General features: G+C 42.0%; 2 protein-coding genes across 2 annotated transcripts in view; one reads left to right on the top strand and one right to left on the bottom strand.

Moving 5' to 3' along the window:
- Nucleotides 1-10,465, top strand: part of LOC148356675 (disks large homolog 4-like) — a 50,003-nt gene extending 39,538 nt beyond the window's left edge. The window contains exons 14-20 of the mRNA XM_088347935.1: nucleotides 2,544-2,581; nucleotides 2,659-2,697; nucleotides 5,840-5,941; nucleotides 7,084-7,256; nucleotides 7,330-7,439; nucleotides 7,517-7,608; nucleotides 9,805-10,465. Coding sequence (XP_088204061.1) covers nucleotides 2,544-2,581; nucleotides 2,659-2,697; nucleotides 5,840-5,941; nucleotides 7,084-7,256; nucleotides 7,330-7,439; nucleotides 7,517-7,608; nucleotides 9,805-9,911 — 661 coding nt within the window. The 3' untranslated portion in view covers nucleotides 9,912-10,465. The remainder of the gene's footprint in view (nucleotides 1-2,543; nucleotides 2,582-2,658; nucleotides 2,698-5,839; nucleotides 5,942-7,083; nucleotides 7,257-7,329; nucleotides 7,440-7,516; nucleotides 7,609-9,804) is intronic.
- A 1,937-nt stretch (nucleotides 10,466-12,402) lies between these two features.
- Nucleotides 12,403-25,311, bottom strand: part of ctc1 (CTS telomere maintenance complex component 1) — a 34,176-nt gene continuing 21,267 nt past the window's right edge. Inside the window, 11 exon segments of the mRNA XM_088347822.1 lie at nucleotides 12,403-12,564; nucleotides 14,203-14,299; nucleotides 14,391-14,547; nucleotides 14,611-14,666; nucleotides 16,283-16,433; nucleotides 16,503-16,571; nucleotides 21,259-21,394; nucleotides 21,482-21,567; nucleotides 23,212-23,430; nucleotides 23,433-23,515; nucleotides 24,898-25,249. Coding sequence (XP_088203948.1) covers nucleotides 12,464-12,564; nucleotides 14,203-14,299; nucleotides 14,391-14,547; nucleotides 14,611-14,666; nucleotides 16,283-16,433; nucleotides 16,503-16,571; nucleotides 21,259-21,394; nucleotides 21,482-21,567; nucleotides 23,212-23,430; nucleotides 23,433-23,515; nucleotides 24,898-25,249 — 1,507 coding nt within the window. The 3' untranslated portion in view covers nucleotides 12,403-12,463.

Below are 25,311 nucleotides of genomic sequence, written 5' to 3'. Positions count from 1 at the left end.
TCCACAAAGGTAATGCCATAAATCGCAAATGGTTTGCATGTAAACAACGCATTTCAAGTCAATGAAGATCTTCAAAAGCACTCTATAATGTGCTCCACTCTACCCATTTACTTACTCTAGATTTAAAACAGTTCAATGTTGAAAAAGTAAGGTTTTTTTTCCAATCTATTGTATTAAGGTTAGTCTCACTTAATTTTCACCAAATTATCTCTCTTAATATTTAATTAACTTTCCCCTTTATGTTTCTCTCTCCTTTTTTTTTTTTTTTTTTTCTTTAAACCAATTAAATCTACTATTTTAGCTTCACCTATTTAATGTGAAAATGGCATCTATTTATTTATGAGTTATCTTACTCATTTGAATTTCACTCAATCCATTTTTTCCATTTTAATTGAAAGAGAGAAAAAAAAAGTATTTATAAACAATTTTTTCAATATTTTTTGGTATAAAAATGCCCTTATCTCAAATTAGTGTATTTCAATTCACTCAATTAGATTTTTCCTAGTCTTCCTAGTCCTTTTTTACCAATTTTTTGAACTGAAAACAGGAATATTTTATCTTTTTCGGTATTATTCTGGCATTATTTTGATTTAACGCATCTAAATAGCTCATTTATATTTTTTCCCAAATTTCTCACTTTTATCCAGTAACACAGAGGCTCGATTGCGGTCGGGTCTTCCCTAAAAATGACTATTCACCTATGAGTTAATCGAGTATTTATTATTATTATTATTATTATTTTTTATATAAATACAATTCCCCAGGGGCAACTTTATATTTCATTCGCTCTTTCTCAATCACACAGACGTCTTGTTTTTTATCGTGATCACGCTCTTACATCGCTTGTTCTTTTTCCACTTATTTTCAGTTGACAGAGGACTCCGCACATCCTTGTGAAATTTAACTAACTTTAAAGCGCTGGGTTAGGGGAGTCCACGCCTCCCGCGGAATTTTAACTGTCTGAAAACTATTTACCTGATAGAGTCTAGAATTGTCAGGGTTTTTCTGTTAAGAATCTGCCCCCCGTAATTTCTTTTTTTAACGGAGGATTCTTAAACTTTGTCTCTGTTAAGATTTTCCTTTTCTACAGAATTCTTAATCTTTTCGACGGAGGATTCTTAAACCTTAAGAATCTACCCCCCGCGCTCGCGAGTCAATTTCTTTTACCGGTTATCTACATGCACACAATGTTACGAATAAATTTTACTCACGATTCTCTAAGTCCTTGGCTTTCCGTCAACCGTCAGATCCCAGCCCGCGAGGGAAGGTCCAGTCCCGGAAAAAGGGTCTTTATGCTGTGGCCACAGTCTTTCCTGGATTTTCCTCTCGCGTCCTGGAATCATCTGGTATCTTGGAATCCGGTTTCGAAGGACCAATTAAATGTTAGGTTCATGTCCCCAACATTTTTAATAAAACGCTCTGCAATATAGGACAAAGAGAATCGGTTCTTTATAATTAGTTACTTTATTAATCATCATATTGAGAGCCGCCGACATTCCGTTGTTAGACATCTTTTCGCTCGCTCTGCCCTGCTTGCTGCGCTCTGGCTCGGCTCGGCTCTGGCTCTGAGGATCTCCTCGAAAAACCTCCCTTCTAATATTCAGTTTTTGCCTTTGCTACGTAGAGTTGATTAGTCTTCTTTCGAAGGTCTGCTTTCCATCCAATGATGACAGGTGACCTTGGTCCTGGGAAACTCCTTTTTCCCAGGCTCTTTGGTGAAAAACAATCTTGAGTTATGGGATGCCAGGTCAGGATGTATTTCGTTGGTATGTGAGAACAAAAACACAGTCTGTACATAAAAAAACAACTCATGGCCCTGGAGTTTAGTTTACGGGCTGAGAACTCTTCAATAATGGCTGAGAACACATATAACATATTAAATGTCAACTGTAGGATAAATACAACTCCATCATATATAAAATAAATGCAATATTAAAAAAATACTTTTACATAAATGTATGTTTATGTCTACCACAAGGAGGCTCTAAATAATACACACTGTCCCTTTAAATATAGTATACATTGGGATTGTTTATCATAGTTACGATTAACCCCAAAAATAAATTCGTTAACCACATGTTGAAGAGTGGGGTTACATTGGAGATATTTTTATTTATTATTATTATTATTTATATTATTAAATTTGGCCAGTAGTTGCTAAATAATGCACACACACAGTACCTTTAACAATATAAAAATATACTGTACAGTGTTTCTACTAGAATGAAGTTATAGTCATTATAACATTTCCAATGCACAACAAAATTAAAATGCACAGTTTCAAAACTAAAGTCAAGAGAATAAAACCCCAAAAAGGAGCAATGTAATAATAATACACATAACAAAACTATGGCTTCCATCACACATTATTTTGAAAGTGCACATGGAATAAAAATACAAGTGGCGCTTTGAGGAAACTGGTATTATCCCAGGATAATAGTATCCATCCGATCCATGTACCTAGTATTGATAATATCTGTATTTGGATTGATCCACCAACCTCTCAGGTTGGATTTGTGACTTATGCTGTTCTCCTTTTTCAGGGTGGAGAGGAAAGAGTGGTCCCGAATGAAGACCCAAGGTGAGTTGTGTGGCGATGATAAAAGCGATATGGAGAACGGAGAAGCAATGTGTGACTGTTGTGGTCTTCTGTTACAGGGCTTGTCCAGAGCTACGAGGTGGTCGCGCAAACTGAAGGTGGGTTGCGGGCCTTCCATTGAGGAGAGTTAAAGTCATCGCTTCATTTATAGTCTTCATAGTCTTTCATTTATATGGTTTAGAGGTCTCCGATTTCTTGCCGGCACGGCGGCACAGTGGTTAGCGCGTCGGCAGCACAGTTGTAAAGGAATCGAATCCTCTTGTGCGGAGTTTGCATGTTCTCCCCGTGATTGTCCCAAATTGTCCCTAGTTGTGAATGAGCGAGGGCATTGTGGTAGATGTAGTCCTCATGGAAAGGGGGCGAGGGTTGTCCTGCGACTGGCTGGGAACCAGTTCAGGGTATACCATGCCCGAGGACAGCAGAGATTGGCTCCAGCACCCCCGCAACCCTACTGAGGATAAGCGGTGCAAATAATGGATGGTCTCCAATTTGTTATCGCACTTGACTGCTATATGGAAGAGTATACCTTCAAATGCAAGGCACTGAAGACAACCGCTGTGATCGACTGCTATATCACGATTAATGGAATAATACTGGATTTTTGCCCTGTACCTGCTAAGGTTCTACTTGTGAGCAAAAAAGGAAGGATAGAATTTGAACATGACTTTGAAGAGTAAAGCAATGTGTAAATTGATTACATGTATACTGCTGACAAAACATCTTAAGAAAGATTTAATATTAAAGTGTTCAAAATGGGTAATTTCCAGCTACTTCCTGTTGAAGTCAGTCTTAGGCATGTCCAGTCATTTTCTGTTGAGAATAGGTTGTTTCTGGTTTGATATGGGCAGGGTTGGGTAGGGCTACTTTAACTTGGTTACTTTCGGATTACTCCAATACCAAATATGCTAATAAAAGACAAAAGAAACTAAATATGAATAAAATGATGACTCACAACACGTGGTAAGCTTTCTCTCCTGGCTTTGATCTCCGGCAAAACGAACATAAAATGCGACAGAAACAAAATGAAAATAAATCCAAACAGCTTGCCAACATAATCTTGCCGTTCCATGTATTCCGTTACTCCCCAAGCCTGCACAAAATTTAGTCATTTTATTCATATTTCATTTCTTTTGTCTTTTATTAGCATATTTGGTATTGGAGTAATCCAAAAGTAATTGAAAGTAATCCAGTTAAAGTAACCCTACCCAACCCTGGATATGGGCACTTCAGATCTGTAAACAGCAACCCCCGGTTCAAAATTGGTCGCCTACGATCACTTCCTGTTGAAAAACAAGTACATTCCGGTTTGAAGTAGGTGTTTTATGTTCTCTACAGGTCAATTCTGGTCAGTGCTCCAGGATTTTCAAAATAAGAATGACATTAAAAAAAAGAAACGTCATTAGGCTTCCAGCATTCCCGCGATAAGTTTAAAATGAAACTTGATGTTACGTCCCTTGTGAAATCATTCCTCCTATTTACAAACACTTTTGAGCATTAACATTTTGAAAATTTGTTGAAATCCGAGCTCTTTGCAGTTTGGATTCAGTGCATTTTTTGGGTTTGTATCAGAAAAACATAGATAGATAGATAGATAGATAGATAGATAGATAGATAGATAGATAGATAGATAGATAGATAGATAGATAGATAGATAGATAGATAGATAGATAGATAGATAGATAGATAGATAGATAGATAGATAGATAGATAGATACTTTGTTCATCCCCGAAGGGAAATTCACATTTCCAGCAGCATCCCTGAGCTGAGAACAATCGAGAACAATCGAAAATAACACGGGAGCTGCTGGAGTGGCTGCCATTCGTGACGGCGCCGGAAGAAAAGATTCAATTTGAATCATTTACAAACAAACAAACAATTGAATCATGTACAAACAAACAAACAAAATATTCATGTTTCAATAAGTGGAGTGTTAATAAAATATTTCTGATACTGATATAACCAGATAAAACTAATTTTAAGTTACCTGTCCAAATGAATGTTGTGCCATCTCACCTTTCCCACTCTCTCTCCTGCAGTTGACTTGCTGCTGCTCGCTCCTGAAACTAATACTTACCTCTTTGTGTATTGCCTGCATATGGCGACACCCTCTTTCAGCTTGTCTGTCAGAACCTTGATCTCCTCCTGAATATAAGCAAAGTATAGCAAACAATAAATATGGAATAAAAGCAGACTCACTCAATATCTTTCTGATTCAAAATGTCTCCTTTGACAGACTACCGTATTTTCCGCACTATAAGGCGCACCGGGTTATAGGGCGCACCCCGAAAAAATAGTTTTTGGTCCTATTTTTGACATACATAAGACGCACCAGATTATAAGGCGCTACAATGGGAACGTCGACAAAACAGTCAAATAGTTCAGTCCAACTTATTACCCCCTTAACATTCCCAAAGCTTGCAAAGACGCAAAAACGTGTCGAGAACACGTGCGGATGCGGTGTCCGTACGATGTCACTCAAATGCATTGTTCCATCATTCGGAAGGTTAAAGTCTTGGGATTCAAGAAATGCCAACCATTCCTTAGTATCTATTTTCTTTTTCGCTCGCAACTTTACTGTGCATATGACAATAAACACTTGAAATTGAGTTTAATTTAAAAATAGGCACTCCATTCCATCCATTATCTGCACCGCTTATCACAGAAACATCGAGTTCAGTCTGAAACAAGATACAGGGACAATATAAAACCCGGAGTAGCTCACCGAAGTCGTTGTGTTCATAATAATGTGCAGCCAATGTCCTCTTATATCTGTGAGGGTAGTAAATCCAGGAGAATAAAATATTTACAAATACAGAATAGGAAAAAAATGCTTTCTGTATGCCGTCAGCCACGTGCTATACACATTCATCTTTTTCGGCCAATTGCAGGCTTTGTTTCGCCGTTTAAGCCAATGCCAGCCTGTAAATGATGAAAAGGATCCGCCCCTTGATCTCCGAATAACTTTAGCCAATAGTGATCGATTCAACTGATGATTGACACATTGGTTAGCCAATGAAACGCCGGTAAATAAATCCCAGCATACACCGCGTACTACTTGGCGTTCGGGGGGAAATCTAGTCGGCGGCTGCAAGTTAGTTGGAAAACTTTGCAATTTTAAAATTGATCCATAAATAAGGCGCACTGTATTATAAGGCGCATGGTCAGCTTTTGAAAAAAAGAAAGACTTTTAGGTGCGCCTTATAGTGCGGAAAATACGGTACTAATCTTTGTTTTCACAGTGGATTACGCTCGACCCGTCATTGTCCTGGGACCCACGAAAGACCGAGTCAATGATGACCTGCTCACGGATTTCCCGGACAAGTTTGGGTCCTGTGTGCCACGTAAGCTGTTCTCTCACTATATATTTCCCTTGCTATCAGTCCGTCTTTCCCGCTCTTTCTTTCTCGGTCTATTCCACTCAGCGGCCAGCCAAAGAGTTTGACTTTCAAATACCGCATTTCAAACACAATTGATAGTTTTTATCCCGCACGCACTGTAATTTTGGACGCATTCACACTTCCAGCAGTATCCTTTGCTGTTTATTAACAGATTAACAGGATGCCCTTGGGGTGCTGTGTTGTGGTTTAGCAATAGCGGCGTGGGGACGTCACACGCTAGTCCAAAAGTTTGACGTCCCTGCAGCAGATGGAAATCTTTGTACCCAGGGTTACACCACCTCGTGTTCACGTCGATAGCGAGTCCACCTCCTCTGCTTCCCGCCGGCTTTTTGTCTCTGTCCAACAGCTCTGAAGCCGGATAGCTACGGATAGCCCCGGGTAGCTCCACGTTAGCGTTCGGGATGCTAAACGTGAGCCACGTTTCCGTAAAACACAGCAAATTGCACTCCCTGTACGCTTTGATGTTTTTCACCAGTGCAGCCAGTTCGTCGGTCTTATTTGGTAGAGAGTTCACATTGACCATGATAACGGACGGTACCGAAGACTCATAACGCCGCTAGCTGCTTAGCTAGCTCCGGCTCTGCATCCACGATAGGGCCCCCTTATCACGCCAGCACGAGAATTATTCAGGGGAAGGAGTTGATTCCTCGAATGAACGCATTTTTGTGCGTTAAAACCTATAACGATAGGATAGAAAGTAATCTAAAGTGTAGTTGTCAAACGGGATGAAAAACACCGAAAATAGAAGCAGACACTTAAAACAATAAATCACAAAAAGTGCGAAATAACTCTGCTGGAAAGGCTGGGGGCTTAAACTATCAGCATGTGGGGTGCAGAATTTAAGACTACTGGTCTGAATTGTTTGTAATAAAGAACAGGATGTGCCGTTGAAAAGATTTAGGACTGATTTCATTGATTCTGAGCTGAAATTGATGTCTCTTGGCTCTCATTGTGTGTCGCATTCAATGAAGTCAGGTTATAGACCTGACAACACACGGTCTGCCGATTGTCTCCTGGTTTTGGATGCATATTATGCAATGTCTAGCATAGTGCTGGCACCTACTTGATCTCCTCCCACTCCGTAGATACGACTCGTCCCCGCAGGGACTACGAGGTAGACGGGCGGGACTACCATTTTGTGGCGTCTCGCGAGCAGATGGAACGCGACATCCAGTCGCATCACTTTATTGAGGCGGGCCAGTACAACAACCACCTCTACGGCACGTCGGTGCAGAGCGTCCGCCAGGTGGCCCGCCAGGTGAGACCCTACTCCGGCCTTCTCAAGGCCAATATCGATTTGCCGTTACGGCGCTTTCAATGTGTGTGCGCAGGGTAAGCACTGCATCCTGGACGTCTCGGCCAACGCGGTCAGGAGGCTCCAAGCCGCTCAGCTTCATCCCATCGCGATCTTCATCCGACCGCGATCTTTGGAGAACATCCTGTAAATGGGTCCACTCGCAGTTGGTTCGGGATATATTCTCATTGTGAGTGCTCATGTGTATGTATGTGTGCCGGTAGTGACCTGAACAAGCGGCTGTCTGAAGATCAGGCGAGGAAAGTTATGGATCGAGCCATTAAAATGGAACAGGATTTCCTTGAGTGTTTCACAGGTAAATATATGCACTGGATTCGATTAGTTTGGCCATCCATCCATTTCGTTTTGACAAACTTTAACTTCTGATGTCCTATTTCAATCAGACTATTCCCAACATACCCAGTCACACATTCCTGTTACCCACCTTTTGAACATTATTCCTAATAAAGTGGTACCTCTTCATACCAGCTTAATTTGTTCTAGGATCGTGCTTGTCGATTAAATTGCTCGTGTAATAAGTGAATTTTCCCAACATGAAGTGAAAACGAATTGGCCCGTTTCCTATCTCCCAGAAGAATCACAGTTGACCCAAAATAGCTATAAAACACATCATCCTGATCACTAAAAACAACACAGCATAAAATATCAATCAAACATAAAAAGTGCAGTAATAAGATAAATAAGATTTTAACTATATAAAATGCGGATTTATTATGAGTACTTACCATTGAGGGAGTCGCCGGTTGCTAATGTAACGGAGGTTTGGGAGTAGGTGGTGTGGCAGGGACTGAGGGTTGAATCACTGTTGATGATCTATCTATCTACCCTGGTCATATCCCTCAAGAGGGGTGACCGACAGCAAGACAAACACATATAAAAACAAAGAAAAGGCCCTCTCCCCCCTGAGAGGTGTGAGAATTCTCCCACCGTGGTCCGCTGCGTGTCGTAAGAGGCGACTTAAGTGGAGGGAGCGAGGGGACTGGGGATCCTCTCCTCTCTATCGCTACTCCCTAAGAAACAGCAAGGCAAAGAAAGGGGGGCGGGAGACCGAAATGTCTCGCAAACCCTAGTTATAGGGTCACTAAATGTGAGAGGATGTGGAAGTAAAGCGACTGAGTGGAAGAAAGAGGAGATCGTAAGGATGATGACGAAAAGGAAGGTAGATGTGTTTGCCTTGAGTGAAACAAAGACTGTTGATGATACATCACTTTAAACAAACGTACACACATTTTTAAGGCATCCTGTTTTTATTTTCTTTCTTTGACTTTAATGAAGCAAAGCAATGCGAATATGCTTCCGCTACTTTTATCCTGTACTCTCAGCTTCCTCACCTCAAAGCAGTCACAGAGCCAGCCCTTTTCCTGAATTTCTCAAACCAGCTATGACGGGCTTTGAAATCCATTATACCTGACGCTGTCTCAAGTTTTTGGTCCTTGTAGATTAGAGGTAAAATCAGGCCTGAATAAATTACAGCCCGGCACAACCCGACATGAGTGTATAAGAGCCCAAACCAGCGAGAATCCGACAGATCTACTTGATTTGAGCCACCGAGCCCAACAAAACCTGAATTTTTACATTTTATTTGTGGGGAACTAAAGTCATTTTGGCTGGCTCTGACAACAAAAAGCCTAGCGCCGAGGTGAGAACTTCAACTCCGAAGTACATGGCATGCATGTTACCCTGATTACCCCGGAATGGTGATTTGTACCGACAACGAATGGCGTGTTGGAAACAGCAAAAATCACTCTTCCGTAGTCGTCAAAATAGCGTGCGTGCTGTGCAGATCCCCCATGAAGAACATAGAACACATAAGTAGATGATTAAAAAAAACAAAAGTCAGCGAGAGAGAGGCCTGGCCCGGCTTCATGATTGACATTTTATGCACGAACCGGGCTCGAAATTCGTTCCCAAGATCTTATCTCTATTGTAGATAGGCAACTTCTGCTCTTCGTATCTCCCGCTACCTCCTTCTCGCGTATCCACAATAACAAGTCTCTCTATTTCATCATGAATAGTAGTCGGCAATTTTAAAACAGTCACGTTCATTGTTGTTTTTATAGCTTGATAACATACAAATAGGTTATGTTGACCGATCATACTCCTTAGCTATGTCACCCACAATAACACCACGCTTATATCTAGCTGTTATTTCCTGTTTCATCTCAATTGACGGCATCCTCCTTTTTCTCGTAAAACACCTTTCTGGAACTTATTGCTAGGCTCACAAAAAGCAGATTAAATAGGATAAAAACAGGCGTCTGATAGTGGAAAGCGCAGGCGCAAACTGGGACGGGCTGATACTGGCAGTGAGCGGGCTCAGGTTGAAGCCTCTGGGACTGCTCATAGCCTGGGTTTACCCTCTTCTGTAGAACAAGATATCAGTTCCGAAAATATCTCATGTATATCGAAATTCTCGTATGATGAAGTACCACTTTATGTGAAACTATTGTGGAGGTGCTGTTGATCGATGAAGCTGTTCCGATGTGTGCAGCCGTCGTGCAGGGCGACACTTTCGACGAGGTGTACCACCAGGTCAAAGTGGTCATTGAGGAGCAGAGCGGCCCGTACATCTGGGTGGTCACCCGTGACCGGCTGTGATTGGACACCAACTGAAGTCCTCAGACCCGCGGCCCCTAAACCCCTACTCCCGTGCACATGTTGTATATCCATGGAGATACTGAAGCGAGCGAAATACAGTATGATCAGTGTAGAGTGTAGGTAATGTGTTTATATTCTGCTATTTATTTATGGATTGGTTGGTTGATGGATGTTCAATACACACACAGTGTGCGTGTGTAAATACTGTACAACGATGGGGCTCAAAATCTCATACGATCACACGCCGTCTCACGTGAATTCAGGGCCTTGAGATCACATAATGCTTTGCTTTTGAGCACAGCACCGCTTTCTGGATCCTCCCTCGCCCCCTTTCCATGAGGACTACATCTCCCACAATGCCCTCGTGCAACACTGTGGCCACGTCACGGCTCTGCCACCTCAACTGTACAGCAGAGACTCAAGTGAGCTAATGATAACAGCTAATGACTGTCAATCGACACTTCCTATTGATTTACCCTGCTGCTGCATCGACGGGAAAAGTGGCAAAGGAATTTGTGGAAATGTTGGAATAAATTGCTAAGAAAAAAAACATTTTGTCTCCAGAGTCATGATTCCATGCAACAAGCGAAGAGTCATACACAAGGACACAGTTTTGGCACTGGCGGAGGGGACGTGTCCCTACCAATATCGAGCAACCACTGTTTTGTCCCCCACCCAATATTAAGTGATCACTTAAAAAAAAATGTCCCAATCACAGATGCCACAGGTGCGCCCTGTGTGTGATGTAAATCGGCGGGTATAGCTGAGGACACCATGAGGATGCCTTTCACACTGCAGGGGTAATCGGATGTTTTTGTGATATCGTTCACATTTCCAACTTGTGACTAAATGCGATCTTCTTTGTCTCTTGTTTGAACGCCATCTGATCGCGCAATATATTGTTAGTGGAAGTACTCATGGATTTAGCAATTTGAATTATTATGCCACCAGAGGCTGAACAGAGTTGTCCCCACAAATGTTAAGTAAATCCAAAACTTCACATTCCCTCCATTGAATGTTTTCGTCTGCCACTGTGTGTTGATTTCTACTCTACGCAGAAGAGCCTAGGAACCGAACAGCCGCAAGAGAATTGAAGATGAATGAATTAAAGGTTCGCAAGTGGAGGAAGCTGAAAAACAAACTCTGGCAGGTTTTTATTTGTGTGTTTTACTTTGTAATCGATACTTGAATAAACCACAACCAAACTTGCCAATAATATTAATATATTTCATAATAGGAACAAAGTTTCGTTGCTGCTGTTTTTTGAAATATGCATGCTTGTATGCTTGTCTGTGTTGTAAAGCGGTGTTCTGCTGAGTAATGCCCCCCAACCTTGCATGTCCCCCTTCGCACAACAGAAAGAATGGGGCCATGTATCGTGATATTTTGAGTGAAAATCTCCTTCCTTAAAACATTAAAGATGAGATGAGGCTGGATCTTTCAACATGACAATGATCCCAAACACACAGCCAGGGCAACAAAGGAGTGGGTGCGTAAGAAGTATTTACAGGCCTAGCCAGTCTCCAGATCTTAACCCCATAGAAAATCTGTGGAGGGAGTTGAAAGTCCATGTTACCTAATGACAGACCCAAAACATCACTGTTACAGAGAAGATCTGCATGGAGGAATGGGCCAGAATACCAGCAACAGTGTTTGAAAAGCTTTGAAGAAATACAGAAAATGTTTGGCCTCCGTTATTGCAAACAAAGGGTACACAACAAAGTATTGAGATACACTTTTGGTTATACAAGTGCCATTAAGACAGGTAACAAGTGGAGTTTCGTTGGACCTTGTTAGAAGAAGTAAGATCTATTTGACAGCCAGAAACCTTGTTTGACCAAATACTTATTTTCATCATAATTTGCATATATATTAAAATCAATTGCTCAATCAATAATAAACGAATCCAAAATCCACGTAGGCTGCACTTAAAGGGACATTGTGTATTATTAAGTGCCTCCTTGTGGTAAAAAATAAAACTTCATTCATTAAAAACAAAACATTATTGATTTACATAATAAACAAATTATATTAACTTTCACAAATGTGTGCCGAAAGGACAGATGGATAAAAGAAAGGATATCTGGTCAAGTTGCACAATACAATGCAGCAACATCTAGTGGTCAAATACTACACGCTGTCCCTTTAACTTTTAGATTAGGGCAGAGGGGCTCAAGCTACCACTCGTGAGTTTGAAAATACCTAATTTCTAATCTTCTCTAGTGCAGGTTACTTGAATGTCCATGCTTTGGGGCCATTCTATTACAGCAACCTTTCGTGGGCAATTATTTATTTTACTGCCACTTTAATTTCTATAAAGTCTCTAGAAATAATTTATCTCCTTCATTTTAAAACACATTTTCTCACTAAATGATTTCAAATGAGTATTTAAGAGAGGACAAGCATCTTTTCAAGAGCAGCAAATGAACACGATCCAATCACAACACAGAAAATTCCCAAGTTGATTCTGTGAGTGAAAAGTGACAAAGGCTTTGATATTGCTTCACTTTGCTTTATTTAAAAGAATAAGAAGAGATATTTACATGACTTCTTCAAGTGATTTCTGGTGAGTGAATTTGCAGACAGGTGAGCTTGAGAGGAGGCGCCATTCTCGTCAGGAAATCTCTATTGCCACGTTTCAATCGTTTGACCTCTGAAACGAAAGACCGTGGCGGTCAATCAAGAAACAACTTGTGCTACTTTGCGTGTGTGCGTAAATCAATAATGTCTATATTAAATCGAGTATTTCTTACTACTTACGACTCTGAGCCGCTTTACAATAACACACTGGGCCATTAAAGGAAACGTATTTTGCAGAATCATCATTTGGAGACGACCAGTTTACAGCTATAGAATCTAAGCAACTGTGTTGTTTACTTTAGCCAATTTTTTAAGACATTTTGTAAGAGTAAATGTTTGACTTCTTTTTCTAGAAGTCAATCAATAGTTGTGCACACTTGTGTGTAATACTTGCGCATAAAAATGAATCCCGGGTTGCATTTGCTCATGTTTATATTCGTCTCGAAAGATTGCGTAAAATTACATTGGGAATGTCATAGGCTAAACATTATGTCAATCCAAATTTGGTTATTATGGCTAAAGATTTTTAAAGTAGAAATGGTTATGACTTTTTTATTTTTTTTCAATATAAGCCCTCATAGGTTGTCACAGGCGAAAGACCGTGAAAAGAAGTGTGGTGTCAATCAAAAGGTCAGAGAATAACGGCTATACAGAGTCTGTTTATTTTTAAACGGGAGTTTTGAACCAAACAGAAGGATTACAACAATGATCATCAAATTAATCAAGGATGCTTTTAGGCGTATTTTTGTTTTTTAATCTGTCGGCAATATCGTGGTAATGAGGTACATTATTTACACGGTTGGATTCACTGGACTCTCGTGAATATAACCAGAAAATGTTTGCGGGGGGTTTTGGGGTTTTTAAGGGTTATTGTTCTATCTTCGTTATTCATTATCCATTATCCGTTATCGGTCAGTTCATAATACGCTACAAAGCCAAGGAGCCGGGACACTTACTCTCAGCCAAAAGGCCAAGCTAAGGTCCTAGCCCTAAAGCCTTGCTGCGATCATTGCGAATGCACCGTTCCCGGAGGTACTGCAATACCGAGAAGAGTAATTGCGTTCCAGTGATGAGTTTCTTGTTTGCAAGGTATCGTTTCGACTTCTGGGTGAGTTATACCTGCCATCACCGATCGTGAGGAGTACATTAGAATCCCAAGATTTTGAACTTTCCAATGATATGTCCCATAACGAATTTTAGTGACTGGTGACATCATGGAGACATGGCTTTGTTTACCAACAGTCTAATGCATATGTAGGGGGTGATGACAGTTCACATGACAACACCATACAAAGCACTAATATCGCAGCTTACATATCAGCGTCATTTAAAGCGAACTCTATTATTTTTGTATTTTTCTTCGGTGATTTTGTTGTTTGTCGAGACAGAATGCAGACAAACATGGCGAGAATTTCAAGCATTTTCCCAGATTTCAAGCACCCGTACGAACCCTGCCAGTGGGAAAAGTATTGTTGCCACTCGTTCCCCTTTTCTGCTTAAGCAATGGCTGCAATTAGTGTTGGTTAGATCCCTTAACCACTAGGGTAGGTTGGGGCACCATTTTCTATGGTGTGTCTTGGGCAAGAACAGCCTGGTGGTGCCCATCCCTCTCCAGGCAAATTATTGAAACACATCAATCTTTTGGTGTGAGCCCAGAAACAGTGAACGCAACAACTGTGTGTCTAGGTGTCTGTGATTCTGTGTATCACACCTTCTTTGCCTCGGCTTTCGATGCTGCACGTGAAAAACAAGGACTTGACGCCATCCGCGCACAGCAACAGGAAATCAAGGAGCTCATCGTCGCACGCCTGTAAGAAGGGAGCAGGAAGTGCTTTACTAGCTAGCGGGGAATCGCCGATATTGACGGAGTAAAAAGAATAGGGGGAGGTACAGCCTGACCTGGCTGCGCCCTCGTGGATACACTTGAATTTGGCCTCTGGCCTTCAGTGCTCTTTGCAGTCCCTCCCACTGGGGACAGCTAAGACCCAAAAGCTGGCGGACGAGCGCCCCAGCAAAATGGACGTGTGCTTGGCTCGTGCCGTCCTCCATCACCAACCTGAAGCCCATCGTCATGATCATCAAGGTATACCGTAGCCAATCACTTCTAAGGCACACTTACTTGGCCGTGCAGTCAAAGACAGCAGAGGGAGAGGGACACTGACCATGGTAAGACGACTGAAAGAGAGAATGTGGAACAGTTTTAAATCCACCGGTAACCAACACCCGCTTTTAAACACCAGAAGAGACTCCTCAACTCATTTACTTGGTATTGATGGAATTGCCCTTTGATGTCATTAATAACAAAATAGTGAAACATTGTATTCAACAAGATTAGACATGGCACTCCAATTTATGGGTCCCTGTTAATAGCAATAACCAAGGGATCACTGTATATTTTACACAATATTGCGTGCTTGTTTAGTGTGGTGATGGCCTTGGGAAAGAAACTGTCTCTGAGCCTGTTTGTCCTTGTTTCAAGGGACCTGTAGCGCCTATCTGAAGGTAACAGGTTGAAGGGGGGGGGGGGGGGGGGGCAGAGGTGAAATGAGTCCTTTGTTATACTGATGGCTCTGCTGTGGTATCGAAAGTCGGGTATGTCCACCGGACTGGGCAGAGAACAGCCAATGATCTTCTCAGCTGTGTTCATTACCGTAAATTCTGGGATAAAAGCTGCTCCTTTTTTGCTAAATTTTAAACACTGTGGCTTTAAATATCGTGCAGCTTATTCTTTTTTTTGTGGCAGTGCTGAGGATAACGGCAAGATGCTCTTTCCTACAACACATGCGCTCTAAATACAAAACACGGCGTTGACGTTTGGAAAATTTATGAGCCCTTAGAGGCAATTGTGTCCATGTTTTTGCCAATAATACTAATATATTTCATAACAGGAGCAAAATAGGAGGTTTGATAGTAAGGTACCTTATTCAATAGTTACAAATTTTACATTCTCAAGATATTCAACTTTTTCACCCACAAGTACTCGATTTATACATCGATATTAAACAACAGTGGAAGTTATCTCCCAAAAATGCTACACTACGCATGGGCACTGAAGGATTTTATCATTTTCTGCAGACATGTAGTGCGATGCTGATTGTTTTTTAATAATTCAAAGCTGTATTGCAAAAGAGTTGAATAGTGCTCTTCTAAAGTTGTTTTTGAGGCTAAGCCGTCAGACAGACAAAACAAGAACTGACGAGGTGGGGGCCCAAGGTCGAGCGAAAAATCCCCGCCCCTCGGAATCCAGATGGTGTTTACGGAAACTTCACCCCAGCCAGTCACGTACGTCATCTGAGACTGCCAGAGACGAGCCAATAAGCATCTTAAGAAACAGATTGCAGATGTCATGTAACCAATTTGCGTTATTGTCAGGTCGCTGGAGTTTCCTTTGACCCATGAGGAATGATGACAAGAGAATACAATTTGGTCAGTCATTGTGGCAACCACAAATAATAACATCACAATGCCACGTCTGTGTTGCAATCTAGCGCTACTCTCCAGGTGGTCTGTTAAAATAGATGCGAATGAATTCACATTTAGGCTGCTTGAGCCTGTGGCTTAAAAATCTTGTGCAGTTTGTATAAAAGACACAATTGAGTTTCGTTTTAAAATTTGTATTTTTTTTTGACAGGTGTGCTCTGTAACCCAGAATTTATGGTACTCTCTGTCCGCTGCCATGCTCCCCACATGTCACACTGTGATGCAGTAGGCCAGAGTTTTTATAAGTGAATAGGAAAGGTTTGAAATGGAAAATACGTCGAGAGGACCAAAGAGTGAAAAGGTGTCTTTACCTGCGTGAAGAGATTGCCACACTCAAAACAATTCCACTGCAGCTGCATGAAGAGGAAACACACTACGTGTCCCTTAACCCGGCATACAGTGCGACTGCGTGGTGTCCACAGGGCCAGTTGCATGACTGGAGGGAGAGGACGAGCATCCGACCTACTAAACGATAAGTCCGGTATTTGAGTGCTGTGGAGTCCATTTGATGAGTTGAATACTTGATGGTACCTCTGGTCTCCAACTTGTAATACTGCCACCCAGCTGATAGCTATGTTACTGCAATACACACGACCTGACCTGAAACACAAAAAAAAATCATGCTTTAGATAAAGGGTCACTGATCCAGTGTCCGTGGGCACCAAGTAGCCCCCGAAGAACATCCGAGTACCCCGCGGCCCACTCCTGAAAATAGATCGCCAGTGATGGGTCACCTATCAGGGTCGTAAAATACGCTATCTATTTTTCCAAACGCCCTGAGGGGCCTAATCCAACCCGTTGGATGATTTAATCCGGCCCGCCATAAATTCTAAAGTATGTCAAAAAAGAAACTATTAAAAGTAATTTCTATCGAAATTAAGGATTTTTTTTAAATAAAAGCAAACTAAATGCTCTCTACAGCCGCTAGAAGGGGGTGTTGAGTTTGCACAGCATGGTGAGTTGGTTCAGGTGTAAAACTGCTTTCAAGCAACTGTTAATACTTTCAATGCCAAATTTGAAAATCTCTTTCCCCCTAATGTTTGTGAACAGATTCATACATTGAAATCTGGTACACTTTCTCTTCTATTTTGATGCTGGAAATACAAGTCATATCCAGATTAAAAAAACATAGAAGTCTCCGATTTCATTCAAAATGTGAGCCCCGCCCTATCGCCTTTTGCGGCATACATGACTGAGGACTGAAGTCCCCGCGAACATTTGATTTGTGGATGTAAACCTACGGGCATGTGGTGATTTCTCAACGTGTTTGAGTTGTTTGGACACTGAAAATGGCAAAGATACACGTGTAGGAAGCACAATTCAAACTTCCGAGAAGAATTAAAGGTAATATGTAAACTTGTATGCTCCTCTGTGTCGTGCCGTATGAGTTGATAAATAAAGAAATAAAACCAACTACGGAGTGCGGCTTTTAACATGGTGCGCCTTATGACCGTGAAAATCATCCATTTTCTGCACCGCTTATTCTCAGTAGTGTCGCCGGGATGCTGGGGCCCATCTCAGTTGTCTTCGGGCAGTGGGCAGGGGACACTCTGAACTGGTTGCCAGCCAGTTGTAGGGCACACAGAGATAGACAACTCACTCGCTCGTTCATACCTAGGGACAATTCAGACCGGCCAATTAACCTGACGTTGCGTTTTTGGACCGTGGGAGTAAACGGGAATGCCCGGAGCAAGGCTATTCAAGCACGGGGAGAACATGCAAACCCTGCACATGAAGGCTGGTAGCTGGATCCAATGACATCAGAACTGTGATGCCACTCCTACCATCTGGTGAAGCGCTAACAACTCAGCCATCAAAACCAAAAGTGGCAAACTTACCAAAATTGAAATCGAATGTGGGCGGCACGGCGTCTGGGTGGTTAGCATGGTGCACACTCTGAGTAGAGTTTGCATGTTCTCCCCGTGCCTGTGTGTATTTCCTCCGGGCACTCCCGTTTCCTCCCACATTCCAAGAACATGCATGTCAGGTTAACATGTCCAAATTGTCCCTAGTTGTAAATGAGCGAGTCAGTTTTCTGTCTCGGTGTGCCCTGCGACTGGCTGGCAACCAGTTAAGGGTGCCCCCTGCCCACTGCCTGAAGATAACACCCCCACTACCCTACTGAGGATAAGAGGTCCAGATAATGGATGGATGGAAATCAAATGCAATCGTTGGAGAGGTAAATTCACGCACAAACACTTCGTCTCGCTTCAAAATAAAGCAGCTGTAGACTGAAATACTAGTCTTGAGTCAAGATTTTTGATAATATTAAAATGTGAAAAAGCAGATTTTCATGGGCGTTTTCTCTTTTTTAAAGCCCCAGTGTGTAATATTTGACCACCAGATGACAGATGTCGAATGCGCAAGCAAGCAACAAAACGGCAGACTAGGTAGGGATTCCACTATGTAAAAGAGGTACAATTTTTCTCAACCTGTGATTTTTTAATGAAAAATAATATTGGTATAATAGTTAATGTATTTTTGCCTAGTATTAATATCATTGTTTAGTTTTTTTATTGAATGAAAGTTTTTCTTTACCAAATCTTGTAATATACTACTGTAAAACCTCGTGAATAATGTGCGCCCATAGTGGTAAAATACTGTAAAACATGACTGAATAAGCAAAAACTTCTAGCAAGGTGGTAGGTATATTTTTCAGGAAAATGCGCATATACACCACAACTCCATTATTTTGCCCCTCTGTGCACGTACTCTCCAAAATGTGCATGTTTATCACTGGTACAAAATGCTGCAGGGAGGCTTTTAACTAAGACGAGAAAATTTGATCAATTTAGCCCGATTTTAGCTAACCTGCATTGGCTCCCTGTTAGCTTAGGATATGATTTTAAGGTTCTGTTGGTATTCTACAAAATCTTGCATGAATGTGCTCCCTCATATCTTTCAGATTTCATTTCCCACTATGTTCCTGTCCGGAGCCTTTGCTCTGAAAATGCTGGTCTACTAGTGATCCCAAGAGCCAAATAGAGATCTGCAGGTTCGAGAGTGTTCTCCGTTGGGGCCCCTGATTTGTGGAATGCTCTTCCCCCAGAGATTCGATCTGCAACCTCGGTGGAAATGTTTAAATCTAAGGGGCCGGTCACACAGACATTTGCGGCTGAATCACGGCCAGAAATTTCTGCCTTTGAGGCGGACGCCATTGGACGCATTAAGATCGCCATTCAGACGAGATACAGCGGTGCTTAACACGCAGTCGGAAAATCGCGCGCGGGTGGCAGCGCAAAATTATTTGGCGCTGCTCATGTCTTCAGAGCGCGGGCACACAGCCTTTCACGAGCGTACTGAGGCTGAACCACGGCCAGAAATTTCTGGCCGTGAAGCAGATGCTGTTGAGCGCTGTTGGACGTTTAGAGACCGCCATATAGACGAGATAGAGCAGTGCTTTACTCGCGGTCGGAAATTTTCACGTGGTTGGCCGCGTTCAAAACTTTTGAGCTGCTCAAAAGTTTGAGCACGTGTTAAACCGCGTGCCGCACACGTGGTCAACACGAGGTAATGACGCAGAAATGACGCGGAACGACGTGCTCTGGCCGCGGCCAGGGCGTGCTTACACATGGGTAGGACGGGAAATTTCAGCGGGTAATCGTGGGTGGAGCATGGTAATAGCATGTTCTGCGCCTGTATCGCGGTGTTATTACGTGAAATTAGCGTGTTACGTGTGTGACAGTCAAACGCCTTTCTCCGCGTATAAACAGCGCGAATGCCGAGGACACGTCATTTGTGCTCGTGACGTCAATGGGGTGAACATGGATCCCCGTCAGCGTAGTTTCTCTTCATTTCGAATAAATCTTTCGGTGCATTCGCATCAAAACTTTAATTCTGGGACCTTAGCTTGGCCCTTTGGTTGAGAGTAAGAGTCCCGGCTCCTGAGCTTTGTAGCGTACTATGAACTGATCGATAATGGATAATGAGTAAAGAAAATAGAACATAGAACAATCTCCCCTAACCGTTTGGCACTTTATGGGCTTCAGCGCTTGCCGTAGCTTAAGTGAGTTTGTAAGCGTTGAAGATAATTGCAGTCGTGAACAGAGGCCCCAGACTTTTGTATTGTTTTGTTTATTGAATGCAGGCAATAAACCCAGAGATTGTGAAACCTTGTGTCGTGCATGAAAGAGGGTCGCTACATGTGTCTTGTGCGGTTAAGATTGCTACAGCCCGGTGCCGTGATTTGCATCCCCTCGCTAATACAACCACCTTTACCTCGTTTTATCTCACTTTCAAGTAATGTAATGGCGAACATATAACTAAAACCACATCGTCTTGCATTTGTTGGAAATGTAATACAACTTAATCCACTCAGTCTTTGCTTTTGTTGTGAACGTAATCGAACAGTAATGCACACCGTATATAAAATCCTCCCCCCATCCCGTGAACGCGCATTCTGCTGCGCTTCCAACGAAAGCGATCGTATTCTATATAACGCTTATTAAAACTATAAAGCGAGATAATTATAACAAGTGGGAGATCCTAGTCTATATAACGCGTTACTTTAAACAATAAAGTGCGATGGTATTCTACAAAATGCGTTTGTTAACGCGGATGAAAAAGTCAAAAGCGATCGCAGCAGGATGCGCGTTCACGCGAGGGGGTGGGGGGGTGAGCCTGTTGCGGAGGAGTCGGATTTGGGCACAACACCGGCTCGGGAGCTTTTATACCCGTGGTCCACACGAGAAAATGACGCAGAAATGACGCGATGAGGAAGCGGAACAGTCGCCGGCGTCTTTTTTCCGGCCATACCACAGATGAACAGCGGGTTGGCCAAATTTGCGCATTTTCCATCCCGGGCAACCACGGGCAAAAAAAAAAAAACGCAAAATTTTAGCCGTGATTCAGCCGCAAACGGCTGTGTGACCGGCCCCTAAGCTTAAAACACACTACCATTCTATAGCATATAAATAACCTATATTTCATGTTGACAATATCTGTGTATTGTTTGTTAATGCTATATCCATTGCAACCGGGTAGCCTTTTGATTTGATTTTTATTTTATATTATACTTTATTTATTTAATGTTTTATTTTGTTTATTAATGCAACATCCATTGCAGCCTGGTCATCCCTAAAGGAGGATGACCTCATGTGCAGTCCCCCTTCTCAAGGTTTATTTTTCTCATTCTGAAGTTTTTGAGTTTTTCCTTGCCCTCATATAGGTTTTAGATCAGGGGATGGTGTAATAATAGTCTGTGGTCTGTGCAGCCCTTTGAGACTCCTTGTGATTAAGGGCTATACAAATAAACATGACTTGACACTCTTTAGTTTGTGCACTTTACCTGGATAACCTCCTGCGGAACGTAGAAAACAGCAATGTGTTGCCCGGCAACATGCCAGGAGGGTATGCGTTATAGTTGAAGTTCAGAAAGACATGAAGGTTCCTTCCATTTTGGTCACATACTGTGAGACGCACACCTTCACACGCACATAAATTCACAAAGTCGGTAAATTGCTTACAAAGTGCTGAATATGTTTGTGTGAGTGAGCGTGAGTAAAACGTACCAATGTTTGTGAGTCCATTATCACTCAAGCTGTCATTCAGATTAATCCGGTCCGTGATGTAGCCGTGAAAAGAAACGACGTCCGCACTGTATAGACAACACACACGAAATGGCATTGGTCAACTGACCACACAATAGAGGTAAAATGCAGCCCGACCTCACCAAGGACCCCAGGTATTAAAGCCCGACCCGAGCCCGACCAATCAACTTGACTTGCAGAACCGAGCCCAAAGACAACCTGAAATTTCTCTTTTTATTTGAGGACTCTAGAGGAGGAGAGGTGATTTACATACTAGTCAACATATACGTTTTCCCCATAATCTATACGTTTTCGACCATTTCAAATTGTGTACGCCGTATAACAACTTTAATGAGAAAAAAGTTACTAAAAAAAGAATAACAATTTTGTTAGACCGATCTCGTCTCTCCCATTTTAGCTCTAATCTGGATCGTCTCAGTCACTGTTAGCAGATGACGACAACTTCATCGTAGATTGCTGATATTGTTGCAGTATTCTACATAGTTTGTCTTGCTGTGAGTAAATATGTGCTTCTTGTGTTTGTAAATGTTAAATGCTCTGTATTTAATTAACGCTTTTCAAGTCATTGAAGACCTCCCAAGGCGCTGTCATGGACTTTTGGGACAATTTTACAAGCTCGAGGTTTCGTTGCTGTCATACACTTTCTGGACAAATTTCTACATATTACCTGTTTTTGTTGATGTTCACTAAGTTTTGTGTATTGTTACTCAATACTAAATCTATTGCACCCTGGTCCTCCTGGAAGGGGGATTACCACTTGTAAGGCCCCCTCTCAAGGTTTCTTATTTTCCTAATGCTGAGGTTTTTGAGTTTTTCCTTGCCCGCATGTTGGTTTAATATCAGGGGATGTTGTAAATATAACCTGTGCAGTCCTTTGAGATATTTTGTAATTAAGGTCTATACAAATGTGACTTGACTTTCCCATGTACTTCACACTTACCCGTTCACACACACACTCACACACCAATAGTGGTGACAGCCATGCAAGTGGCCTACCTGCTTATCGAGGGCACTAGGTGTTCAGTGTCTTGCCCAAGGACACTTCGACATTTAACATTTAAGTTTGTGATTTCCAATTGTATTCATTTTTTTTAAACATGGATATTGTTATCCAACAAGAGAGAGATAGAAATGTAAACTACTGTATCACGAGCTATTATTGCTTAATAAAAGGAATCAAAGTCATTAATAAGGGAAGCAATCGGCTAAGGTTGAGAGTTAAGGATTTATGATAACACATTAAAGCCTGTCTTTTGTAAATAAATCTAAGTTCAACAAGACTATAAAACATTTTCAATTTTCCAACATCACAAGATATCAAAGCCACTCCTGCCATCTAATGGTGATCATTCAAACTGAGATCATTTCCAGAGGGTTGATACTTACTAATGAGCTGCGCCAAACCCTTTCTAAAAGTTTAAAATAAAACGTATTTTTACATTTTGGCACTTTGGGGCAATGCTTTTGAAATCATATTCATTCGTAATGGTATTGAACGAGTTAAGAATTTAGCCCGGCACTTCAGGAAAAAGAGAGGAAAAGAGTCAAAGAAGAAAAATGACGGGTGGATTAAAAAAAAAGTCAGCAAGAAAGAAGCCCGGCCCAACTTGAACGTAATGATGGACATTTTAGGCCTGACCCGGATCGGGCTCATGATCTTACCTCTACCACACAAGACGTGCATTACCCACCTGCCGTCCAGGACTTGCGCCACGGTGGATGGGGTAGGCCGGACACGCCGTCGGAGGGCGTGCGGTAGGAGTGAGCGTGTCAGCGTGTGGAACTTCCAGTCGGGCCTCACTGGAAGAATGTTGGGCTCGCCGGCCAAATCGTCGACATTCTGAGAGGACGGGTGCCAGTGAGCTGACGAAAGGAGTGGTGAAGATTTGGCAGTTGCGTACGTACTAGCTCGCTGTTTGCAACTAATCTGAAGAATCTCCCCGGTTGCAGGACAGGAAACCAACTAACGGACGCACCTGAAAACACCATGGTCACCTGCGCATACACAAAGGCTGTTAATGTGTGTGGTTCTGTGCTTGTCAGGGTCTGGAACAGCCTTGGGCGTGTTACTGCAAAAAAGAAAAAGAAAAAATAATAATTTGTGTCAGTTATAGGTTACTTCAGTTAAGATGAATTGTGTTACCCCCCAGATAACTGACACGAGTAGTTCATTACTCTGAAAGTAACTCAAATGACCCTATTACCATATACACTCATATTAAAGCCCAAGACCTATCAACTGCTTAAAGATAGCCACACAATAAAATAAATAGAAAAGCAATGTGTACAACCACCAGTCAAAGCGTTTAACCCTCAATATTTTTGGGCTTGTGCAATCTTGGGGGCTTGCAAACTATCACAGCCAAGACTCTCCATATCCTTTTTGTCTTTTGTCTTCAAACCACTCAAGGATTTCCTTCTTCATTTCTGAGTAGTGTCAAGGACTTTTTCTTTTTCTCTCCAGGCAGGGTGTATTGCAACAATCATTTTACAAATAAAAAGCCCAAAATTCAGCACTGTGCTCTCCTACTTGCCTCATTGATGTTGTTCCTGTATAATTAACACCCTTCTCCCCACTATTCGCTATTGGAGACAGACAACCAAATACGCGCATATATACTGAACCCTTGATTTCAGTACTTTATTACATAGTTGTGAATACAGCTTAGTTGTGAGTATTAACGGTAGGGAGAATATCAGAATATCCATAGGGAGAAATTACTGGTACTCGTACTCTGCTTGAGACAGCGCTAGCATAACTATATTTAGGTGTATTTTGTTGTCGCATAGAAACATGCGTTTACAAACGTAACATGTGTTGTTTGCGGATTGTTACTCAATGAGCAAAGAAGGGACAGTCAACCGTCAGTTGTCGTTATAATTCATGATCTGCTTTTGAAAAGCAATTACGTGTTACAGTTGCACCGAGATCACCTTAATTTCATTCCAGGAATGCATTTCTTTGAAACGCCTTGTGGGACTAATGCGGAACACGTTCCTGGAACACAGTTACTTTTCTTGGTCACATGCAAATGTAACGCGTTACTAACAACATTTTGAAAATGTTGTTACTTTCAGAGTAATGCGTGACTTAATGGTGTCTGTAATCTGCAAGGCAACTAAATGGCTTTTAAATGGCATTAAGGATTGGAATTGGGGGGTTTGCTCACCTAATGACAAAAATGGTTGCGCCCTGTTTGGCTGCGGCTGCATCGGCTCGCTACAGTTTAACTGTACGGGTCAAGTGTACCAATATTTCGTTCTGTGCGCATGGTTACAATGAATGACAATAAAAGTAAATTCTATTCTTCTATTCTATTCTTTCACAGTAACGCACCCATAACTGGTACAGGCAACGGATTATTTTGACAGCTCACCCTTTTCTCATTGCCTGTCTCAAAACTTTTCATCGGCCTGTTTTTGGGGTCCCGTGAACAGGCCATCACTGAACCAATGATAGCCGCTGTGACAGAGAAAGACACTTCTTCATCCTTGCGCCACATTACGCAGTTCTTCTCCTCCACTTGCAGGACCACAGATCCGTAGGTTGTGCCTGTATTGGAAGAAGGCAAAGTGTCCGGGTGTTTGCGCCGTCTCTGCTTCCTCTCCACAGCTCTCTTCTCCTCTTCTTCTTCCCCTAACTCTTCCCTTTTCTCACACAGATACATTTCCATGGTGACGGACGGACTCAAGATGTGGATATTCTCCTGAGAGAACTGGAGGTACATACTGGGGCACACATAGAAACACATCAGAAACCACTCTAGTGCCCTGACAGTAGTTTTAATTCT

Source organism: Urocampus carinirostris, chromosome 11 (assembly GCF_059441175.1).
Source record: "Urocampus carinirostris isolate Australia breed hairy pipefish chromosome 11, RoL_Ucar_1.0, whole genome shotgun sequence".
Classification (NCBI taxonomy): Eukaryota; Metazoa; Chordata; class Actinopteri; order Syngnathiformes; family Syngnathidae; genus Urocampus; species Urocampus carinirostris.
The sequence above is the reverse complement of the archived record's forward strand: the minus strand, read 5'-3'. Positions and strand labels throughout refer to the sequence as shown.